General features: G+C 41.1%; 1 protein-coding gene across 1 annotated transcript; it reads right to left on the bottom strand.

Moving 5' to 3' along the window:
- Positions 1-11,760: 11,760 nt before the first annotated feature.
- Positions 11,761-23,875, bottom strand: LOC139734635 (uncharacterized). The gene is made up of 3 exons (XM_071645420.1): positions 22,975-23,875; positions 12,299-12,448; positions 11,761-11,831 (listed from the first exon to the last, which is right to left on the bottom strand). Exons 1-3 carry the CDS (start codon positions 23,873-23,875, stop codon positions 11,761-11,763), a joined length of 1,122 nt encoding a protein of 373 aa, XP_071501521.1.
- Between the last annotated feature and the right edge of the window lie 364 nt (positions 23,876-24,239).

Raw genomic sequence — 24,239 nt, 5'->3', positions numbered from 1 at the left:
TTGATGATCGAGGGAAACACTAATCAATTAATAATGTTTGTCAAATGTTTGAGTTTCCTGATATGTCGGATTTAGAGCGGAGCGACAGAGAGAAGATTGGGGGGTAATGACATGGAGGAGGTCTTCGTTCACTCCCATTCTAGTCGATGTCGATTTCGAGATCTGAGTCCTCATCTACTTCGGCCACCTTCGGGCTTTTCCCGGCGTCGCTCGCACCGTATCCATCGGCGTGGCCGAGCTGACTCACCAGCTGCAAGACGCTGCCCTGCCCGGGGTGCTGGCCCGCCGAAGGGCTGGTGCAGGGGCTGCTGAGTGGGGTATCCAGCAGCTCCTTCTCGCTATCCGAGCCACAATCCGGATTGGCCATGAGGATAGGGGTGCCCGGTTGTCCTACGTCGCTGAGGTCCGGATTCGGATTGGACCGGTTCGGCAGCGTTGACTCGCGTGATCCGCCTGTGGATAGCAGTTCTCGTTCCTTAGAGTTGCGCCATTTCATCCGTCGATTCTGAAACCAGATCTTCACCTGTTAAAATGATAGTAATTAAATAACGATTACAGTAGTGGTAATAATGATAATGATAATAATAATGATGATAATAATGATAATAATAATAATAATGATAATAATAATAATAATACTTCTACCACTACAACTAATTGTAATGATAATAGGCACCTATTGATGATGATGATGATGATGATGATGACTGTAGAATGATAAAATAGTGAAATATATCGTATTCTGGTGTCATTTTTGACGACATTTGGACAAATAACGCGTGAAGGACAGAGTTGGTCCACTAGGAACGGGTATTATAATGGGAAAGGGTGACGGAAATCTGAGATCTCTGATTGGTGGCACAGGGGGGAAGGGGAGAGCGCCCCCACCTCCTTGGTTGAAACTTCACAAAGTGATCTCAATAGAGATCTTGCGATAAAACATAATCCCAATAATGGTGATGATAAAGGAGATAATCATTTAAATTGGTATTTCGTTGTACTTTGTAACTTAACAAAATACTGCAATTATAATAAAAGACAAAAGTACAATTATGACTAGTGTTATGGAAGAAAACATGGTCAAATAGTTTATCCGTGTATATATCAGTGTACTGTTAAGAGACCCGATACTTAGTCTCATATTTGAATTTATGAAACAAACAAACAAAAAGCACGGACATCTGCTCCAAATGCTCTCGAGTGAGCCATTTCATAATGCTCTCATGGGGAAAGGAATGTACACGCGCGCACAAAGTGGCAATATAACCGTCAATGTAGCTTTTTAGTAGTCACTATAGACATGATAGAGCTCTATAATGTGCGACTTCAAAGATAACAAATGGATAAGTTGTCCACACCATTACGTTTGAAAGCTGGCTGCATTACTTGGGCAGGCCCCACGCCTTGGCGTTTGTTCGTCAAGCCATTGTGTTAACCACGTCTCATTTACTTCCGACTGTCTATAACATCGGTCAGTGGAAATGGTATACTCGCTGGACCATCGAAATCAATAACATTTGCATTCATTTGAACTTGTTTGCGGACCATGAATATGATATGGGATGAAGAAGCAGCTAGCAACCGCAAAAGAGAAGATAATCAGTCGTTATACTATGACGATCGCGATGAAACGACGATAAACAGGGAACTAGGTCAACTCTTTCAGCATACGGCCAACGGCTTAGCCGCCGGGATTGTCGGCCTGGCCAGGCTGACAGAGGACCGTTGCGCACTCGAGCCTGATAAATCTCGCGCACAGACTGAAGATGAGCGAGTAATCCATGTGAAATCATGCTGTATTTCGCGCAGATATCAAGTGCCGCTCGTCATAAACTATAAAGTCGCCATGCGAAAAACAACAACAACAACAACAACAACAACAACAACAACAACAACAACAACAACCAAACAAATATACCCGAAAAAGAATCCTGTACCCTGATTGAGAGAGAGAGAGAGAAAAAAAAACCACCCCAATACAGATTAACGAAGAGCTAGCTTGCGAATCGTCAGTCAAGAGAAATCCATTTGCACGACGTTTACGATGAGCTACACTTTTTTTTTTGTAAGCGACATAGAACAGAATAAACTTGAAGTAGGCCTAGGGCTCACCAAGGAACAAATGATTTGATTAATTTTTTTTTACTGATTTTGTTGAGGCTAATTCAGTCATTTGTATCTTTTATTGTCGGTGTGACAAAAGGGCAGACAAGATCGCACCAGGAAAAACAACGAAATCAATTTAGCGGCTCTTATCAGTACAGATTTTGCCTTTATGGTCGAGTATTTATTTCCTGTCCAGTAATAGCAGAGGCGGGCGATCGAGATCTTCTCGGATAAGCCTTTGTTAGGCAGGTGCAAATTGATGCCCTCCAACCTATTCGAACGTAAATTGCTATCTGTATACATTCGCTCGCCAACGATCATTTGACGATTTGTTACATTATACGCGCACGGCGCTTTGAATGTGTAAGGATGTACATTGTCATGGTTCGTTTTTGTTATCATAACGAATGTGAAAAGGAGACAATGGGTATGTGACCGTCCATTCGGACGGGAGTCATCACCGATGATCGCTTCCAATTGACGCTTTTGTAAGGAGGCGCAACTCTCGAGGAATGCCGAGGGATCCGTTCGGCGCACGTTCGGGTCTGTTTCGGCTTCTGCTGTGAGCCTCACGCCAACCAATCAAAAGAGCTGACCCTCAACGACAAACCCTGAATTGCACACGGCACTAAAGCAGATAAAGGGATCTATTAATAATGGTTATTGGTGGTGCGTGACGAAAGGTGAAGTTTTTAATCACACTTTGTTTTGGGTATCTTCGTTTCATTGGGATGAAGATGATAACAGTTCAGATGATAACAGTTCAGGCAAATTCTTGTCCCTCCTCTCCTTTGAGGCATGAGGAGTATATACACCTTTACCCTCTCACGTCAAAACAATATCTGCATATTGAGGTGAGAAATAGAACGCATTCTTTAGAACGTCCTCTTAGAACAGGGAGATAGAACCTTGTACCGACTCACTGGCTAGAACAACTGGCGAACAATCAAAGCGAGTGGCATTTCGAGATTGTGAAACAGATACATTTGGCTCACAATGTTTTGCAAGCTTGTAATGTGTATCAAATCGAGGGTGAAAAGATATCGACACCCATGCTTAAAGCAAATTGAGCCTTTCTTCTGTTCCATTGGAATTCTGATGAATCAGTGACTTCGCGTGTCCTGTCCTTCGTTACACGGTTATGTTACAGTATTGAGTCGGCCAATTTAAAAGCAATATCTAATAGTGTTTATATTTTGAAACCTAAGCTGCATGCTCCTACGTTACTATCACTTATCAGGGTCTCTACTGCTTGTGTTAGAAATGAAGCTACAAAAAGTGCTGAGACATGAAATTCTGCTAGAATGTGTCAAAACATGCACAAGGTGATTTAAACAAAAAAATGTACATGTTATGAATAACTGGATTAACCATGACCAGTTTCCCCTGGGACATATCAATTTAAGAGAAGACATTTAAGTTGTACTGGCATAATGACGTAAGTTATTTTTCATGCAAATCTATGTTATTCACATACGTGGCTGCCACTCACACGGCTATTGTTTTGTGAAAACATACGAATTATTTCATATATTTCCTCTTTCATGTCTGGCATTGATGAAATCTCGACCTTCTGTGTTGCTTGATTTCATTGTACGCTTTAAGGCCAACGTAGATTTGCTGATATGGGAATATGAAATACACTTTCACTCCTTAATACCTCATCAGATCTTTTGTGCTGGTCTGAGTGGTAGCTGTACCGTGCGCACGGCTTGACAAACCATAATAATGCATTACTCAGATGTATATAAGTCTGTATATAACTCTACTAATAAGATCAACAAAAATAGGATACAGGGAGGCATTTTTATTTGATCAAATTCATGGGGAAAGTGAATTGGTATTCTATGAGATGAGCATGATGCAGTATCACAATCATAAGAATAATCCATTCGCTCTATGTGGAGGTCGCGAAAAGATGAATAAAAATTAATGGTTTATGACTGATATCCAAGGTCTATTTAGACAAAGCGACTTGCGATGTTGGCCAAGCGTATCTAATGACAATGGTGCACAATTGAGGTTTTTATGCCCAAAAACTTTAGAACGGCTGCAAAGAAGAAGGTCGGCTTGTCGCATTAATTTTTCGCTTCCGTAATTGAAGCGGGTTCGGCAACCGGCCTTTTCGATTCTGGTGACGAAACAAGGGCTAGAACTGTCATATCCTGTATAGAATGTAATGAATGATACTATGACATTATGTCGGGCAGAATACATCCCAACAATCCTATTCCATGACTGCAATCGTACTGTATTTCACATGTCGTCGAGCATAATGTGTGTGTCTTTTTTTTTTCATGCGACTGCTCGCTTGGGAAGCATTGCGTAAACGCCTGTCCAGCAAAGCCTAGGCGTAGCGATCGCTTCCATTTTTTTTTTTTTTTTTTTTTTTGATCTACAGACCGATAATCAAGAGATCGTTATCACACTATCTGCATCTGCGGTTTGAATGAACACAACAATCAATAAAGTAATGTTGAGGCGCTGCTTTCTCGCTCGTCCCCATTGTCATGGAGGGGAAAGGGGGATGTTAGAGCAAAGATGTGATTCGCGATTTTCGAGATCGTTATCTGTCCATCAATGCCCCGCTATATACAAAGACATGTTTCAAACACAATAGAACCCAGAGTTTATACATTTTAGTGAGTTGGTTTTTTTTTCCCGCTGTCCTTTTGCTTTTTTTTTTTTTTTTTGGTTGTTGTTAAAAGAATAAAATCATTGCGCTTTCGTTTGGGTTACAAGCCGGTCCAGGCCGTCATTGTGTTAATATGATGTTACCGCGTGCAATTGCAGGCGCAAAGGGGAATTAAAATAACAACACGCTTCGCTCTATGATATCATTTACTGTATATTCTCATTCCTCAAAACACTTTTACGTTCGGCGAAGGACATGCACAATTATTACCATTAAAGGGCTGCATTTCAATAAAGCTAATTCGCACAACGGAGCAATTGTCAACTTTAGGCTACCCTCAACAACTGTCGGCCCACTCATTGCCTATCCATCATCCCAGAAAAAAAAAAAAAATACCAGTCTTATCTCTAAAAATATCTGTTTCACCGAGTGGTTATAGTATGCGACAATCACCGCCCTTTTCATACAATTCTTGCTATGATCCTATTTCGTTAAATTGGTCTATTATCATCGTCTTAAATTCATCCTCGTTACCCGAATTCTTCCTTGAAGAAAAAAGAGAAGACTGTCATAACTTTATTGCTATTTTTTTTTCTCTCCATATATATTTCTATCATAACAAAGCGGACGACTGCCGGAAGAAATCACGTGGACATTACTTTCTGTCATTCAAAGCGCTATCAATACAATATTACTGACATTAGTTTCAAACCAGCCAAATAAATTGCTTTTTATTGTGTTGGAACAGGTTTCGGAAATTCGGCATAACCGATGCGATTATTCACGTAACTTTACAGTTAACGTTACAGCTATAGGACCTACATCATTTTGACCCCTGGACAGATTTAGATCTCAAACGGTAGTTTACGACAATGGGATGTGTGTACAAAGATCCAAGACCATGCAGTGATCGCCGTTTAAAACCAAAATATGGTTCTAGTAAGCCATGCAAACCTGCCGTTTTTTGCTTTTAAAATGTATATTATGCATAAGACATTTGTAAAATAACTACCAAAAAAAAAAACAACAACAACAACAACAACTCGTTGTCTCGGTAAATCGCGTCAGCCAGACAAGTTCTGTTTGTTCGTTGTTTTTATTGTTTGTTTTTGGGTTTTTTGTTTTGTTTTTGTTTTTGGGTAGAGTTTTCCGATTATATTGCAAGCAAATTCCAAATTATGGAAGACGATTTTTGAGTGCTATGTTTTAGCTTTAAAGGGATGGTATAGTTTTGTTGAGATGGGTGAGTCCCAACTTTCATTAGAACCACTTTGTTTTTGGATATCTCAGCCATTTCAAAACTAAACCGATTTTCATCAAATTAATTTTGAATTCCTCTTAGAATTGTACGCTCTTTCATAATTTATAAGCGATTTATTTGATAAAAATCGGTATTGAAATGGCTGAGATATCCAAACACAAAGTGGTCCTAATGCAAGGTGGGACCCATCCACCTAAACCAAAACTGTATACCATCCTTCCAGTCTGTTTTTCAAAGAATCATGTCTGTGAGAGGGAGGGGGAAGGGGGGGGGGGGGAGATGCCTGTGTTTTGGGTAATATCAGTGTCAATGATGGCTAAATCATTGACCTGCTGGATTATGATTATTATTGTGGCGACTTTATTAAAGGTATTGTTCACCATTGGGAGCTGTGATTTAAAAAAATGTTCGAGTTACAATTTCCAAAGACCTTTTGCCGATGAATTGCGTAAAATAATGTTTCATTTAATCTTAGATCACGTGGATTCCAATAAATTTGATAGCAAGTAACTACACACGATAGGACGTCATAATTAAGGATATAGGTACACATTGGACAAACAAGAGTGTATCTAGTGAATGATACGGCTCGCTCGGAAAGAACGGACAAGTAACGTAATGATTAAACGTCTACAACAATAACGACAACGAAGACGATATACTAGACAACTAATATACCAGCAATCCACGTGACACGGAGTTAAACTTCGATAAACAGCAACCCCGAAAAAAGAAAAAGACAAAAAGGAAAGAAAAATCAATGTAGGCAGCCATTGTTTAATACCGTAGATGATTATCTTTGTCAATGGCAGAGACGCCTCCCTAACAGTTGTCATTGGCCAGGATTTCTATATTTGTTTGTTTTTATTTGTTCAGAGCTATTCTCTCCGCAAGATCGAACTGTGTGATTAATGCGGCTTGGATGGTTTGTCACCTCTCATTGTCTACAACACCATTCACTGTTTTGTCGCATCTGAAATGGATGCTATCGGCGTAAACCATCTCCGTAGATAGCCAGACCCTATCTTCTCATCGCAGTAATATTCATTGATCTGTGAACAGTTTGTTCGCGTAGATAAGGACGACTGATTCCGTATAATCTATTCATGATTTGGTTTTTCTTTTCATGGTCAATAGACACGCATCAATCTATTATGGATGGCTCTGATGCCATATTATGTGTACGATATATGCTATATATGCCAACTTTGCGATATTATGTTTAGAATCTATCAACAGTGCTATTCAGCACATTTAGAGTCTTGCGTCTACATCACCATGATCACAGGCATTTACACTGCACGTTAATACGATCAGAGTGATTATGAATAAAAAAGGAAAAACAAAGAGGATTGGTCTTTCAATACAAACCAAGGCGAGAGAACGAGCCTGACTCTTTGGTCGTGATATAGCTCAGTCGGTCGCGTATCTGCATTGTAATCGAATCGCTCTGGTTCGACTCTCAGTGAGTTGTCTTCACAATGTTGTGTGTTATCAAGTCGTCCCTCTAGGAGAGGCAGAACACTCTGTCCCTCGGATAGGACATAAAATCGAGTGTACAAACCTATTTTTGTTTTGATCTTAACCTCTGTCGGCACCATTAGCAATTCATTGATACACAATGTTAATAATATTTTTACTTGCTGGATGTTAGAGGCTTAATGTCAGTGACATCATAGAAGGGGATCGGTTGTCCGCGTGATCGTTGTGGCCATCACAAAAACTTTATGCTGCCAAAGCTAAAGTGCGCGTAGACGAATAAAAACACTAATAAAATAACGACTGTCTCTATCGATTTTCTGGGAGTACACGTACTGTTGATTTAGTAAGCGATAAGACGATTGCGGAGAAGAAATCGATAGCATGAGACCGATATCGCATTCATCAAACACTCCCTTTGGTTCTTTTTAGCCATCTATGAAGCACGCATATCATTATAAGGTGATGACAATCTGATTGATCTTTTGGTTCTCTATTTCCCTTTTTGTTTGTAATGTCAGGGATGATTGGTAATTGCCAAGCGATCGATTCATTTTCTTGTCCGTTTGCGATGAATAAAAAGATAACCTGGAATTCAGAACGCATTACAATTATCTCAGCATCAAAATAGCAACTGTGAGACACTGATTTCATTTCAACTGATTTGACTTTATTCGATATGATTTTAATTGATTTATAATACAATTTTATCTGATTTGAACTTGATTACATTAATCCTTGTCAATTTTGTCGAAATGTAACATATCTCTCAAGAAAAAGAATGTGAAGTAAAATTAGCATGTGGCCCTGAAATGGGCCTACACACTCTCGTCGTTTCGGCAAGCATGCCGTTTTCGAGAGAATATTGTTTTCAACAGAACGGCAAGAACATGCCTGCCGAAACGTCGAGAATGAGTAGGCCCTTTTCAGGGCCCCAGACATACCCAAGAAAGAATATTTGGTGCATCGTTAAGCATTCTATCACCCATCTTTCTACCTTCAAAGCCTTCAAAGATTAACAATATCGAAATGAAATTAGAGACAGTGTATTTTTTTTTTGGGGGGGGGGGGTAGGATGCATGAATCGTAATTTTCAACATTTTATCAAATGCACGTCTTTATGAACTGCACATAGCATGAAACCATGACCTCTAACATATTTGCACTGTGATAACAAACAACAACAACCAACAAACAAACAAATACAAAATTTGGACAAAAAAATACAAAATTAGGCTCCAGATGTCCCAACAAGGCCGGTGATTGTCGAAGATGTAGGACGCTCGTCTTGACCTTCTGTTGGTAGCAGAAGCCTCTAAATGTATCTTGTAACACTCATGTTCTCCCTCAAGCCCCCTCTCCCCCCCCCCCCCCCCCCCACATCGTCTTTTGTTTCTTAAGCTGCCCTAGTTTTGATTCCAAGGCCTTTCTGCAACTCCTCGCTTCTTCATCTACTGACCTACATCTGCTTGTTTTCCACCCGTAACACACACACACACACACACCCCGCCAGACATGCGAGTTTCGTATTGTGCGTTTGGCGAAAAGGAGTTGATTTTGTGTTTTCGAGTCCATTTCTGAGCGATACGACTTAAAACATAAGCCGAAAAGATCAAAGCATCGACGTCATAAAAGCAGGATCTCCGAAATTTGATTATATTGATACATTATAAAATGATTCTTTTGGTCCGTTACGTCGCGTAGTTAAAGATACTACTTTATGCTGACCTGTAATGAAACGTTGCAACTCATGTGGTTGCGATATAATATATCGTTCATCAAACTGGCTCGCTTTTCCTATAATGGAACAGCGATCGAGTCAAGTGTGTGATTGTGCTGCGTGGTTGCGGATTAAAATTTTTGAATCTCTGACACCTCATTGATTTTACATCCGTGAAACAGATGACAGATTTAAAAAACGCATTCTGTTATCTTATTTGATTATGTTATACGTTGTATTAAAAACGGAATGCAGAAATGAACTGAATTGAACTGAACAATTTAGAAGCTCAAGATCCTTAAGAAAAGACTCCTTCTTTATTCAAATTCGAGGTATGTTTCCTCCAGTTCTTCGACAAAACTTGTGGTTGACTTTTAGGAGATTTATTAAATCAATTTTTTCAGAATCATTTTGATACACAATGGTACCATAACCAGGCCATAATGTTCACGCCCTCTATCCGGTCTCGGGCGTCATAATTTTATGCTTAGCCAGCTGCGTAAGCAATCAGATTTCGAACGGAAAACCGCTCAGGCTATACCTTACTTTTTTCTTTCTTTCTTTTTAAGCAGAGTCAAAACAGCTATAAATAGTAGACAAAGCTCGAAATCATTTTAGCAGTCACAGACGAACAGACGAACAAATAAGGAAACAAATGCATGGGCGTATTATACGTCCAATACTATCATCTTAAATCAAATATAAAATATTCTCTTTGTCAGGTTTTGGCCAGCAATGGATGGAAACCTAGGCAAAAGCATTTTTCTTTACCTGTTTTACATTCGTTTGACCACAGCGCGGCACCAAATGGCAGTACCTACATCTGAGCATGCTGAATGAAACTTTATTTTACTTCACTCAAGAGAACCGCTGAATGCTATCTATTAACTTGCTGTCAGAGCTGCTATCACTTCCCCTTTCTACTTCTGCAACAGCCTTTCCTTCTTTACCCATCTCACCAAGCACGCGTGATGGTACAAAGCCAACGAACAGGGGACAAAATAGTGCTGATTGTGCGTGGATTAGCGCTTGATACCAAAAGCGCGTGGGTGATGAATACAAAAGGTCATTAAAAAGCGATTTCTTGTGGTGGGCCTGTGTATACATTTGTGCTGTCTGTCCGCTCCAATGAAAGTCCGCATTAAACTTGAGCGACTCACCCATTAACCCACTGGCTGTTTGGAGAAAGTGGGTAATGTGCGAAGTCTACGGGAGTTTTAGGATCGCGTCAAGAACTATGTAGGGTCACTACAAGATGGAGCGCCAACGAAAGGCGGGTTGCAGCTTCTCTCGCCCGCTCTCGCCCGGCGCGCCAATTGCGTTCGCAGCCGAGTTGTAACAAGCCTGTCGTAAAGTTTTATAAGCAGCGCTTTGGATCGAAACCCCCAACAAAAAACAACAGAAAAATAAAGGAGAACTTTGTTTTACTTCTCTCAATTGTGCCCTTCATGGTTACATCACAAAAGCACAATGTTTTCATAGGTCCTTGGTTAAACGACCGCACTTAAGCTAACTATGAGTGTCAGAGAAGAGCCTAAGTGCGCATTGTATTCCGCTGTTATAGTTACCATAACAATTAACTCTTAAAGTGTAATATCTTTATAATGATCGTATCTGTGACGTGCACGCGTGAAATCGCGTTGCGGCTTCTCCTCACTACGAGCTGTATCATTGAGCAATGATCACGACAGAGCCGCACGCGCAGCTGTTTCTTCTATAGTCTAGCTTTTATTCTCGAAGCGTGCTTATTTTTCCGAGCGACGTGACTTTTCTAGTGAGCGACTGTTTCGTGCCCTCGTCTCTCTTCTATTTTTCTCTTTTTGTTTTATAGCACTGGTTTATCCAGACACAATGCAAATTCCTCTCAATGCTTTGGGAATACGATACTCTCAACATCCATTCTATCTTTGTGGTCGTTTAAATTGAGAGAACTGATGAATATGTATAGTATTATGACTGCAACATTGATTGACACCCAAATTATTCATATCTTGGTCTTTGAATTATGCTGTAGATTTCTATGAACAACCTCCAACATGCTAGTTAACACTTTGTTTATTCGAACACTAGAGACCATGCTTACGTGAAATCCGATCTCTTACAGACTTCTTTTAATCTCCAGCCCCTTTTCCGTAGCATTTAAATGATGATTCTTAATCACTTTTTTATTCTATGGGGGTGAAGGGGTTCAGAAATGCACTTTTAATTAACATTATGAGCTCTGCTGACAGAATGTTTGATTAGTTATTTATCTTTAATTGTAGTAGATGCCAAACATTGGTATCAGTGCGGCAAACTAAAGATGAAGGATGTTTAGATAACGTCGACTAATTTACCGCAAACATGGCGGTTTCGACGGAGTATTGCATTGGATCACGTACACACTTATTGCAGCCACGACGACAGTTGGCCCGAGAGAGCACCCGCTTCTTACAACTATGACTATAAAAAACAACCGCCAGATACAACCATTGCAACAAACACCATGAGAGAATCTGTACGCCGCAGGAAATCAGATTGATGAGCCTTGATAGCCATGACAAAAACAATAATTGTATGCTAATCACTTTCTTCTATCGCTCCGGGCCAGGGAAAGGTACCGGGTACCGGTATGACCGACGAAGGTGCCACTATACACAGATAAAAGACAAGCAAACGTAAATGTGAGTCTTTAAAAGAAAGACAAACAATCAAACAAATATTGAATTCAAAAGAGGCATTTTAAGTGCTTTCTCTGAAAGTAGATACCTAAAAACGGGGAGGGCCGGTTCTCAAGGGTAACAAACATTGATGAATTGAGCAATTTCCTCTGGACATTCATCATGTATTCCTGTTTGCATCATGCGTATAAGGTAACAATGTTAGATATTGTTTTGAGTAAAATTAAGGTAAATTTCACTTGACAAAGGATGGGAAGATACGCACTTCAGCCCTCTCTGGGAAACAAAAGATCAGTTAAGCAATCATTGTATTCCAGTGTAGTATTCTAACTTTGAAAATAAACACCTAGAAAGTGGACATTTTTCTTCTTATCACCATCACTGTTAGTATAATCATCAATGTCTTTAAGTCGTGAAATCAAGTTCATAATCATTACCAGGTAGGAATGGGTTCCTCGGCGCCGAATTCGGCGAAGGGTGCAGCGAATTCTCGTAGAAGCTCCGGTGTAACGTGCCCAGTGACGCAATCACAGGTCGAAGGTCACTGAAGGCGCTACTTCCGATGCTCGAGGTGCATGCTGGGGAGACTGCAAGAAGGTAAGGTGAAGGTGATTATAGATTTAACGAGATTTCTCCAGGTTTCTTCTCAATAATAGTGACAAACTTTTTTCGCTCTCCTTGCGGAGAGGCGAATACCAGTAAATGAAAGTTGAAATACCGGTAGAATTTAACTAGATGAATTCAAAAGAGCGCATTGTGTTTTCAGAGAGATTTTTTTTTTTAAAATCTGTAGAATTAGTTCATTAACGCAGGCAGCGCTTGACAATCAGCTGCTTCTTTAAATGACGGAATATAAAATAGGGTATCCAAAGACAACAGTAACTTCAAGGAATCTTCAAGTCAAATTCGAGTGTTCACATTCATGAAAGTCTTCCGTCGATATATTTTCATTGCAACTGATTTACGTCGTCGTATCATAGGCCAATTTTGTCAATCAGTTGCAAATTCGAATTTTGTCTGGAAGATGATCTGCCTATGAAGAAGTGTAATTGCTTGCTTGAAAACTTGACTAGTGACAAGTACTTTTAAACTTTTATTCCTTCTGATTGCACCAATCTCAGTAACGGACAAGGATGGAGGAATAAGTCGCGCAAAAGTTTGCTAACGACATCTCAAGCTATCTTCATTTGCATCTGACGAAAGACAACACAATTTCGCGCTCACTACGTGAAACTTCTGCGATTGTAAAATGCATGCCCTTGCGTCTTGTGTATTATGCTATGGTAGGAAAAAAAAAAACCACATTATTTCAATTGTCGCGCGGTAGTGTTTGTATTACGTGCCCCGCGAGATGTATTCATGGGGCGCAGTTGAGATTTTATCACAGGTTTAAAACAAACTCCCGACACCTTTTCATGTTTGTTTAGTAAGGTGAGAAATATCAGCGATGCAATGGAATGCAATCCCTCTCCTTCCCCCGCCCCTTTCACAATTTCTTTTTCGTCTATAACTTACACCTCGAAAATGTTCTGTTGGTTTGAAATGGTTGTTAACAACAGAGCAATATCATGACTTTAATCTACATCAAGAGTCATGTTTTGTCTTTCTTTCCGATATGACCTAAATTTCTTCTAACTTTAACTCACATTCAAAACAACCGATGATTAATTTTCGACTGGAAAATAAAATGGCATCATTTAACATCGGTAAACATTTTCACATGAAATCTTAACAAAACATCGTTTTGTACCAAAATGAGTACAACAGATACAAGTTATTCTTAATAGCATTGTTATTCTAATCTGTAAATACTATTCTTTATCGTTATTGTTATTGTTATTATTATCACCGTCATCATCACCATCATTGTCATAATTCTCCTCGTCTTTAAATTGTTGTCTACGCCGCACATGAAAAAAATAACAACAAGTCAAAGTGGAACTGATTGACAAATTGCCCTACATTGACGTAAATGAGTACAATAGATATACCTTATTCGCTCGAGTATGTAAGCCCATGATTTCTTTTATCATGGCTACTACTAAAACACTGATCAATTCAGTGCGTCGATGTAGGGCAATTTGTCCATCAGTTGCAATGAAAACATCTCGACGGAAGAATTTCATGAATTTAAATAAAAGTGGAATCAAAGTGGCTGACAAATATCACTCCTCAGTCATAACCTTACTTTGATAGTGTCAGCTGAACGTTATAAGGAAATAAATACTGATAGATGAATATAGAAGATAAAAAGTCCGAGAAAGATAGATTGACATAGAAAGAGAAAGAAGATAAGAGCACGAAGAAAATGAAGAACATCTAATTATAGAGTTTTGCAAATCAGAAAGCTGAACGGCGAAATTCAAGAGTCTACAACAATCAACCTTTACTGCTATGATCATGATTTAAAAAAAAAAGAGATTAATATGACGTGAAAGAGGAGGCGGAGAGAGAGAGAGAGAGAGGAATAGAGAGAAGAGAGAATAGAGAAGGCTAAACAAAAAGTGTGTGACTGTAACACATAGCCACACGATGGTCGTGCTGGTGCCCTTTTGTTCAAATTCTGTGTGCACTTATTCAACTATTCATGACCACTTGAGTCGTGTCAGTCACTGCCACACTATGGGGGACCGGGCAGGGCCACTCCGTTATGAAGTTTGGCTTCTTCAAACACCACCTCCCTTGACCAAACCTTCATCATCTGACGATTATGATGTCCATTCGCAACAGATGCAGAATAGCAAGCCATGTTTCGGATCCAATTGATCATTATAAGGGTTTCCATCCAAATTCAGCTCAAAATGTACTCGCGAAAAACGCTTTTGCAAAAAGATTCGAATGCATCCGTTAACTTGCCCACTTCAATAAAATCAAATTGAGTTCGTTGTAACATTGCGGGAAGACACAATGACACAGAATATGGAAAAAAGAACTACACGTACACGGTTTATGCAGCATAATTCCATTGTAGAATTGAATCTGTGTCTGAACTGCGTGGATGAAATGACTGAATTACTCTGATAAATTATTCCAGCGGCATAAATCACAAACATGACGAACAAGGCCCCAGAACGTCAACAGTACGACAGTACAATGTCATGGACGGATCAAGCAACTTCAACCCGATGCTATTTCTTTCCAGGTAAAGCTATGAATCGAGATCCCTATTTCAATCAATCAGTCCTTTGGCAAGGTGTAGTTTGAGTAATCGCACTAAACTTCTGCTGAGTGTGATGACGATGTGGAGGCGCTGTGGCATAGTGGATAAGACTCCCGACTCCCAATCGGAGGACCCGAGTTCGAATCCCGCCCAGTGCTTACGTCCTTGGACGAGATGTTTTTACCCGCCTTGTCCCTCTCGACCCAGGTGTATAAATGGATACCTGGTAACAACGCTAGGGTAATGATAATAGCAAGGCCCTCTGGTAGAGCAGTGGCAACACTGAAGAGGCTACCCTGGGTAAATTGTACCTTATCATTATTATCATTATCATTATTATTATTGTTATTATTATTGTTATTATTGATATCAAGGTGAATTGATAAAACAACGCGTTAGAGTCCCATACTCTCTGCAATTCAGATCCTCAATTGCCAATTATTTTAGGAATGAGAAATATATCGTTACTTTGAAAGGTTATCGCAGCAGTTTTCGCAGAAAATGAATTGGTTTGGAAAAAAATGCTTGTTTCTTAATGATCGCAATATCATGTATATCCTATGTTAATTTGCTAGCGACAGTTCATTATATCGATAGTACTTGTTTGTTTAAAAGATAATTTATGTAACTATTCATGGTTATGTTTACAGTCATGTTTATTGAAATGTATTGATTTGCTTACGAAGAACAGCAGAGAAATTGATAAATTCCCTGTGGAGCGGAAAATGAAATACCCCCCCCCCCCCCCAAAAAAAAAAGAAAATTAACTCGCACACAAGTAACAACTCAGCAGTCGAATGCATTATAAATTCTTGTCTGAGATCCCAATTATGTACGGAGGAGAAGGGGGGGGGGGGGGGCGGCGGATTGCGGATCTTACGGAATTATGACCAACCAAACATGGAATTAAAACTGTGAGGTTGTTGTCAATGTCTGTTTTAATGGTGACGAATGTAATGAAAGCAAACGCGATAATAGCGATGATGACTTAAACGAATTTCTTGATATAGATTTTGATGATAGACACGATAACAATAATGATACATGTACATACGATGGATTTCAAATCTTTGAAAAATAACTGGCATGCCATCACAAGGTATGATATTCAATTGCCATAGCCCTTCTTCTTGACGGAAAACCAGACTTATATTTTCCGTGGCCTTGTGGTTTTTCTTTCAAAGGCAATTTCATTTTTTTTACTGTATTTTACTGCTATGATCGTGGATCGACATTATACTTGTAGCCGCCTTGTGAACTTTACAAGACAAATATTTGTCCCCGTGACAGAAGTATTGAATCTCTTCATGTCTGCTTAAAAGTGTACGTGGATGATGTTTAGTCAAGTAGCTCACTAAACAACGTTGTAATGACAGAACAATAGGCCGGCTTCTCGTCTGGATATTATGTTTTACTCTATGGCTAAAACGATGTCTAGAATATAGAGTATAGGCATGTTCACTTCATCATGTCCTTGTAGCACTGCTCATAGAGTTCTATTCCTGTCATGGTATTTTCCCTCTGTACTGGGTCATTCCTTGCTGTATACGACGGAAAAGTCAAAGTTATGAAGCAATGTTTTTTCTGGTTTCCATGATATGCGTAAAATTATTGCATTGTTGTGGTTATTATCATTGGTATAGCGGGCGGACGCTGTGGCATAGTGGATAAAGCCCCCGACTCGCAATCCGAGGATGCGAGTTCGATTCCCGCTCAGTGCTTTACGTCCTTGGACAAGATGATTTTACCCACCACGTCCCTCTCAACCCAGGTGTATAAATGGTTGCCTGGTTACCTATTGACTCTAGGGTAATACTAATGACTGAGCCCTCTGTTAGAGCAGTGACAACACTGAAGATGCTACCCTGAATATGATAAAGAAGGTATTATAATGATGATGATGATGATGATGATGATGATGATGATGACAACGACGACGATGACGACCGTGGTGATGATGATGATGATGAGGATGGTGATGACGATGATTTCTTGTTCGTAGTTGCTTAGGAAGTGATTAATATTTGTAAGCAAACAACCACGAGACCGACGGTTGTAAGTTCCCTATACGAAAGACAAAGCGACGAGGACAATAAAGTGCCTGGTCTAGGGACACAGCCGCTGCAGACATGGGATTCGAACCGGGAACCTCGTGAAACGTCATGGTCTCTTCCACAGAGTCACAGCATCTCCTCATGTCGTGAAAGAAGGAGTTCGTTTTAAACCTGTTATGAAATGTCCCAGCCCGCTTTCAAACAAATCTGGAGTCCGATGTATGTGCAATGGCTTATTATTATCATTCATTTTGTTTGGTTTATTTATGCATACTGCAAGATTGGTCTGTTCAGTTTTGTAAAACTGCCTTCCAAAAAAACGCCCTGCAATAATAACAAACATGATTCTACATGAAAACACAGAATACAGTTAGGTACCCCTACAGGTAAAATTGCTAACTATTGTTAACATCAAGACTGAGAGTGTATTAATGATGAATAAATATGCATAAAAACATGGATATACAGGTATATTGCACCATTACAAATCAATTGAATCACTATATAAGGCTTTGCATCGGTTTTTCTATAACGGGATGTAATTGTTTGAACGGTACAGCTGGCTCCAACGTAATTATGCAAAAGAGTTTCTTTTATATTCTGTTCTTGGGCGGGGAAGTTGAAGGAGGTGCACGTCACGAGACCGACACCCACGAGTCATACAGCCCACGAGTCAAAGAGTTTGACAGTAAGCTAACAAGGCCCACGAGACCGACACATTAAGCCCCGTGTTGTATCTGTCGAACTCGTGGGCTGTTTTTACCCAGTGTCGAACTCATGGGCTGTATGGCTCATGAGCTGTATGACTCATGGACCTTTTTTCAATGTCGAACTCGTGGGCTGTATGAATCGTGGATGTCGGTCTTGTGGGATGACCCCGTTGAAGGGGGCATTTCAAAGAATACCGTGTCCTATAATTTACAGTTTGTTTACATATCAAGTCGGTAATAGATTAGGCCTATTTTGAATTCAAATAAACAAGAACACAATATTGATATTTTATACGTTGCTCAACTGATTGCCATTTCAGCGTAAGTAATAAGTTTGAGCTGTATGATAATCTTTATTCAAAGTCATCCTGACATATCTATTCTGGAGTTTTTCGTATCTTCATCCCTATGGATTTTTGTACAGCTTTCCCAAGATGTACTGAAAATACATCATCATCACCACCATTTTTTTTTCACTCGGAGTGGCAAAGGAAGAAATTGTGTTATACGATGGACCGATATGGGTCGTAAGGCGCAATATACGAATACGGAATAACACGAATCTGAGTTCGAGTACGTCAGGTGACGAAGAAGCGGTCCCTTTTACAGTTTGTCTAGCTATCCAGCCGAACAGTTGGCCGACGGGATGACCGCAGACAATGATTACCAAGATAAATTTCAGACGATATGATTTACTTGGGAAAATCTAATCATTTTCATGAAAAAATGACGAAAAAAAACATTCATGATACTCTCGCTAAAGTTTCTGATTACCGTAAATTATTTGATAATTTCTCAGCTCATGACCGACAAAATTGAATCACATTAATGTTCTGATTTCCAATTACCGGTTCAAAGGAAAACGAAGTCGTCAAATTGGTAACAATTGTGATACCACTTTCCTCACTAATTGAAGGTCTGATTCTATAAAGATTGGAGAAATCCGATGTTACCATAATGTGTGGTTTGCAGATGTTTGTTTTATATGGAAATTAATTTCTGTTGTACTACATGTGCACTGCTCACTAATGTTGTCATATTTAAATGAAGTAGACGCGAATAAAAAATAACTACTGGAAACTGATTCATGCTGTTCATCTTTACAAAGTACTGCACATATCAAAAGATGATTGATAAACAAACTCTAAACTCTCATTAATGGCAGCGATTCTGGCGATGGAAAACATATAGGCATCGGTGACGGTTTGGATACATGGTTGTAACTTATGTTGCCTTTATGCCATAGAATTGTGATGAGATAGAAAGTGGACGGTGGAAAAAACAACAATTATCCTGTCGTCATGTTCCACTGCCAGCAGATTGAACATTGAATGAGCAAAATAAATGTGTCACGCGAAGTTAACCGCGCAACCGCTTCCTATGCGCGATTGCTTCGGACGAGCTAATTACACGGAACGTTATCAAAGTTTTCCCCGAGACTTGCCGCTGCCATATCGATGGCTTTTTCTACGCACGGCCCAGTGTCATACCAGTGCCGAGTCGTACTGGACAATGCTGCCCTCAACGGCCTAATAAAAATCACTTCTGTTTTTTTTTTCTTTTTTCTTTTTTCTTTTAGTATGGCATTTTTTTTGATGATTCTTACTGGACATGCTGGAGATCAGCCTCTACTTTAACATGTTTAAGAAGACATGAACGCAGCAGTAAAAAACAACAACAACAAATGTGTGACAACATGGGTAAAGTTTGATACATAGCATTCATAGATAGACAGTTTTACTCTCTGACGGCTTGTCCGACATTAAAACTTGATATTTTGTTTCAATCTCCATCTGAGAAGATGGCTGGATAGCCCATAATTCAGCTGCACTGTCTGGTCTTCCATGGGGTCCAGTTGGGTGTTAGGCGGGACCACTTCACCGGATTAAACACCCTGCTCTTTGCGATGAATGAATGAAGCGGGATCTTATACCTGCACGAGTTGTGACTCTGTCACACACGGGACCTCCTTTTAAGTCCTATACGAGGGACAGAGTATTTTTGCTTCTTTCTAGAGGAGACGGTGATAGAATAGCACACATCATTGCTCTATTAAACTCGGGAATCGAACCTGAGTCGTTTGGATCTGGAGGCACACGCGCTACCGGATGAGAAAAATCACCACCGCCCTCACCGTTTCCTTAAACTAGAAGTCCAAGTCTTTGATACTCTTGAGACAAAGAATTAAGCTTATAAATAGCCCACCTCCCCATCGCGTTATTCTTGTTTTAGCACAAGACATCACAACCATCAAATTTTTACTCAATAGATCTGCGTCCATTTGCCACTATGCTTCAAATACACCTATATGCACCCATACGGCAATCTGCTGTTTTGTCAATTCATTTAAAAAAAAAGCCTTTTTAATGATATGATGATGATAATAATAATAGCTAGTTTCTATATAGCGCATTTCACACTTGTCAAGTATCTCAATGCGCTTTATAGACTATCATTGCCCCGGTCACTGGATACATTATTTCCAACCAGGACTGACAGCGCTCACTCTCCACTCCCTGGGGAGCATTCCAGCCAGTTGCCATCTTGAGGGTGCGCACATGATGATCAACCAACATACACTTTCTCATCCTACTGGGTACCCATTCATACTCCTGGGTGGAGAGCAGCAATGTGGACAAAGTGTCTTGCTGAAGGGCAGACATGTCAGACTTTGTTGGGCTCAAACCCAGAAACCCATACCACGCTCATGCCATTCAGAGACGAGCACTCTTATCCACTCAGCCACGACACCTCTAAGATATGACATGGTAAACGGAGTAAACTTCGACGGAGGAGAGAGAGGAAGAGGGGGTGGGGTGGAGAATGGAGAATGAGGGTGAGGATGTTTGTCTCACATTGTAACCATGACAACGTGCCAAACCTTTTTCAAGTTACTCGTCGAATTATTCGGACATTACAGGCGACTCCCATTAAAACGAAGTCCTTGGTAACGACAGTTTTCTTTCGTTTTATCGAAATTTCGTTGTAGCCGAACATTTATAGGAATGTATACAATGATTCTGGGAAAGACATTTTACTTCGTTGTAACACGAGTTTGGTTATAACCGTGTTCGGTTATAACCGTGTTCGATATAACGGGAATGCACTGTGTTAACAAAGACAGCTCGACGTCAGCTTTTGTATGAGAGAAACGAATTGATGTTGGACAATAAAAAAGAATATATAGTTACACTTTGTTCCCTCGGCCCCCTTAACACTTCATTTACTCCCCATTAGTATCCACCGGCGTTCTACATTCATACCTTGCGTCTTCTTCTCCCCCCTCCACCCCCCCCCCCCTCTCTGTCTCCATCGAATTTGTTCTTCTTTTTCTCTCTTGTCGGTCTATTCCATCCAGCGATTAACGACACATTTTCTCCCCTGGTCCCCACACCGAGGACAGCTTAACTCACCTCGACACCACGTCGTTAAATCTACCGGCACGCCCCGCAACTTCCTCACGCGGACGGGTGCGTACTTGCAATATTATATTCGCATTAGCGCCAAATCGGCACCACGTCCGCCCTAGCTCGGCGGCGTGGTGCGGCGTGGCGCGCCGGGTGGACGGCGTAGCATTTACTGGCGGTTTGCGGGTGTATATGGTGCGGTATTACGACCAGCAATATTACAGTCACCCCTTAATTCAACTAAAGGCTTGCACACAAATATACACCGACACTGTAGACATAACAATAAACAGCGTAGTTTTGACATCATCAGATAAGTACTACGACCGCGAAAATATCCATAGTTACCTCCCCTAAAATTTAAGACACGTGCAGAGAGCGATACCACGGTCATCAGAGCAGAGTGATTTCTTGATTGGCAACGTGAGAAAGGACAAAGAAGGCAACAATAACAACAAAGTCAAGGCAGTCCGAACAGAGAACAGTGTTTACAAAGGTCGGACTTCTTCGGGGGAATGGAACCACATCTATGTGATTGGTTATGTTATTCTTCTGGTATGTTTCAAGAGTACCTGAAATAAGCAAGTGTCTTAGAACTCGTGATGGTCTGAATGCCAAAAATGCCTGCAGGGTTATGTCAAATAGCTGAGTGTATGAAACAAGAGAAAGGAACCTCGGCAGTCAAAAATTGCTCTTACTTTGTGTTCTTTACTTTTTGTACAAAAACATTCATGGTAGATGATACTTTATATAATACAATTAGGTGATATAAGACTCGTCATCACAAACTGCCGAGAGAAATAAAAAGATGAATAGGTAAAGATTCTGCTTTCTTGGAAAAAAAAAGAAATAAGGGATCCCAGATTTGTAAGGAAAATATGTCATCCACCAAAACTGCGCACTGTTGACCGCCGTCTTTAATAGCATAGAGATAGACGTCGGTGAGTTTCACGAAATCAACAGCTATAAAGTTATACTTGAGCAAGAAGACCATTGACATAATATTTGGCGTGACTATACAGACAATCAAAGACGATGCTTACAATCTGAAAACAAAAACAGAGAATCGCAAAGACATTTATACCTGTAAAGGTTGAGGTCACAAGCCGCAACGTTGACGGCGACATGTTGTTAGTGAAAGAAGGGCGCTAAGAACCTTGACAACCTCAACGGCATTAGCGTGGTTTTGGGGCTCACACTACAGGCTATATGGACTTTTTCTTTCCGATATGATTGACTGGGGTAGTACCCTTGTTAAGTAATAAATGAAGATGGGTTGAGCCATTTTGAGCGAAACAAAGTATTCTGCCCCTTCCCCGTACTTACAACTCAGAAAGTAAACAAAGTCAAAGTAATTTGGTCACATTCGAACAAAAAAGTGAATAGTTGGTGGATGCTTCAATATTTCAAATCACTTGGATCCCTCATCTGAGGAAATTGTTTTCTTTTATCTCTTTGTTTGTTTGGTTATTTTTCCCCTCATTTAGCAGTATTACTTTCTCTTTTTGCTCTTGTGCTGATGGCCTGGTCATAGTTTGAACTAAGCTTCAACGCATACAGAGTTCATATCACATCGTCTTCCATCATCTACAGATTAACACGATGGAAATTTAGGGGACTTAATGCGATGATTTGTGAATATTGGGCGATGTGGATGTAACACTACTCACATCAAATCATGCTAACACAAGTGGAAACAAAAGCGGTGAAAAAAGACTGGTCAAGGTGTGAGGAAAGTGAAAGAGATGAAATTAGATGGAAAGAAGGTTATGCTGGTCTTACCGTGTGGTGATAGGCTGTGTGGAGAGAGGAGGGAATTAACCCCAAATTTTAGGAGGCTGGAGTGGGGAGCCGGATGGTTTCCGGCCACGGGGGAGCCCTGGGGACTCGGAGTCTGGTGTCGGTGGTGATGAGGATGGGAGTGGTGATGAATGGGAAGAGGTTGGACCGAGGCGGAAAGCGGTGCGGGGAACGAGTGCGGAGGCTGGCCGCCGCTGGACGAACACGCCGGAAGATGGCTGCCGTGCGATTGCGACGACGACGACGAAGATGAGGAGGATAACGATGGCGGAGGGTGAGGCGACGAGGGCGACGTTGAGTCCGCACCGGGTCCATGGTGGTGGTGATGATGCTGGTGGTTGAGGTGGTGCGAGTGATTCGAGGGAAGTGATGCCTGAAGCTGCTGGTGACTAGAGTTGTTATTATTGTTGTTATTGTTGCCGGTGGCAGGACTCTGGGTCTGTTGTTGAGTCTTCTGTTGACGCAAGCAGTTGCACGTGGTACAGGAGGAAGGGTGGCGGGGGATGGGTTTGTGAATTGGAGTCCGATTCGATAAGATGTCCTTGACCAAAAAGGAAGTTGTGGAGTTGGCGACACCAACCACGGGTGGTGGTGGGCCTGGCGGAGGGGTATCAGGGTGGGACGAGGACGCGACGTTAGCGACGGACTGCTGGATGGTCGGTAAGTGTGGACGGAATATGCTCTGGTACATGGGCGTCGGGGCGAGCACCCCGGAAAAGGAGGACTTGTCGTCGGAGTCGAAGCGAGGTTCGAACCTCCGGATGAGGTGTGGCAGGGGGAGGCCTCCGGGATGAGATAGTCCAGACATGGCGGGTATTGTCGGCGCGAGAGTAAACGGGACCTCAGCCGGCATAGTCCGGTTGACCGCTTCGAGCGCCGTCATGGACCCGACTCAAATCAAATCAAATCCAATAGTTGTAAATAGCGGCCACTGCGGCAATCAACGCTGCTCTGTGCCCAATCATATAAAAATATCGATGATTATAGTGGTGGAATTGACGAGGTCGATTAGACTTGATTATGTATGACCGACGTTAATCAATGCAAACCCGTTTATGGCTGCCACGGCCGAAAACCCCCCGCACCTTTGGGACTAACAAGTTGATTTCGCGTCTCGAGCCAGTGAAGGAGCCGTGATTGGCGTGCGCGGAGCCGCGCGGTGATTGGTCCATTGTTCCGCGAGCTTGCCGGTTAGGGGCGTGGCCTCTGCTGCTCAACGGGACAGGGAGAAAGAAAACGAGGGCGGG

Source organism: Diadema antillarum, unplaced genomic scaffold, assembly GCF_040938485.1.
Source record: "Diadema antillarum isolate AM-2024a unplaced genomic scaffold, OU_Dant_1.0 seq00000536_RagTag, whole genome shotgun sequence".
NCBI lineage: Eukaryota > Metazoa > Echinodermata > Echinoidea > Diadematoida > Diadematidae > Diadema > Diadema antillarum.
Note: the sequence above shows the minus strand (reverse complement) of the source record. Positions and strands in the feature narration are given on the sequence as shown.

Coding starts and splice junctions, on each gene's coding strand:
- LOC139734635 (XM_071645420.1), bottom strand. CDS start 23,875: ATGACGGCGCTCGAAGCGGTCAACCGGACTATGCCGGCTGAGGTCCCG. Junction 12,449..22,974: donor ACACAGCCTATCACCACACG/GTAAGACCAGCA, acceptor ACCTTCTTGCAG/TCTCCCCAGCATGCACCTCG. Junction 11,832..12,298: donor GAGGAACCCATTCCTACCTG/GTAATGATTATG, acceptor ATCTGTGTATAG/TGGCACCTTCGTCGGTCATA.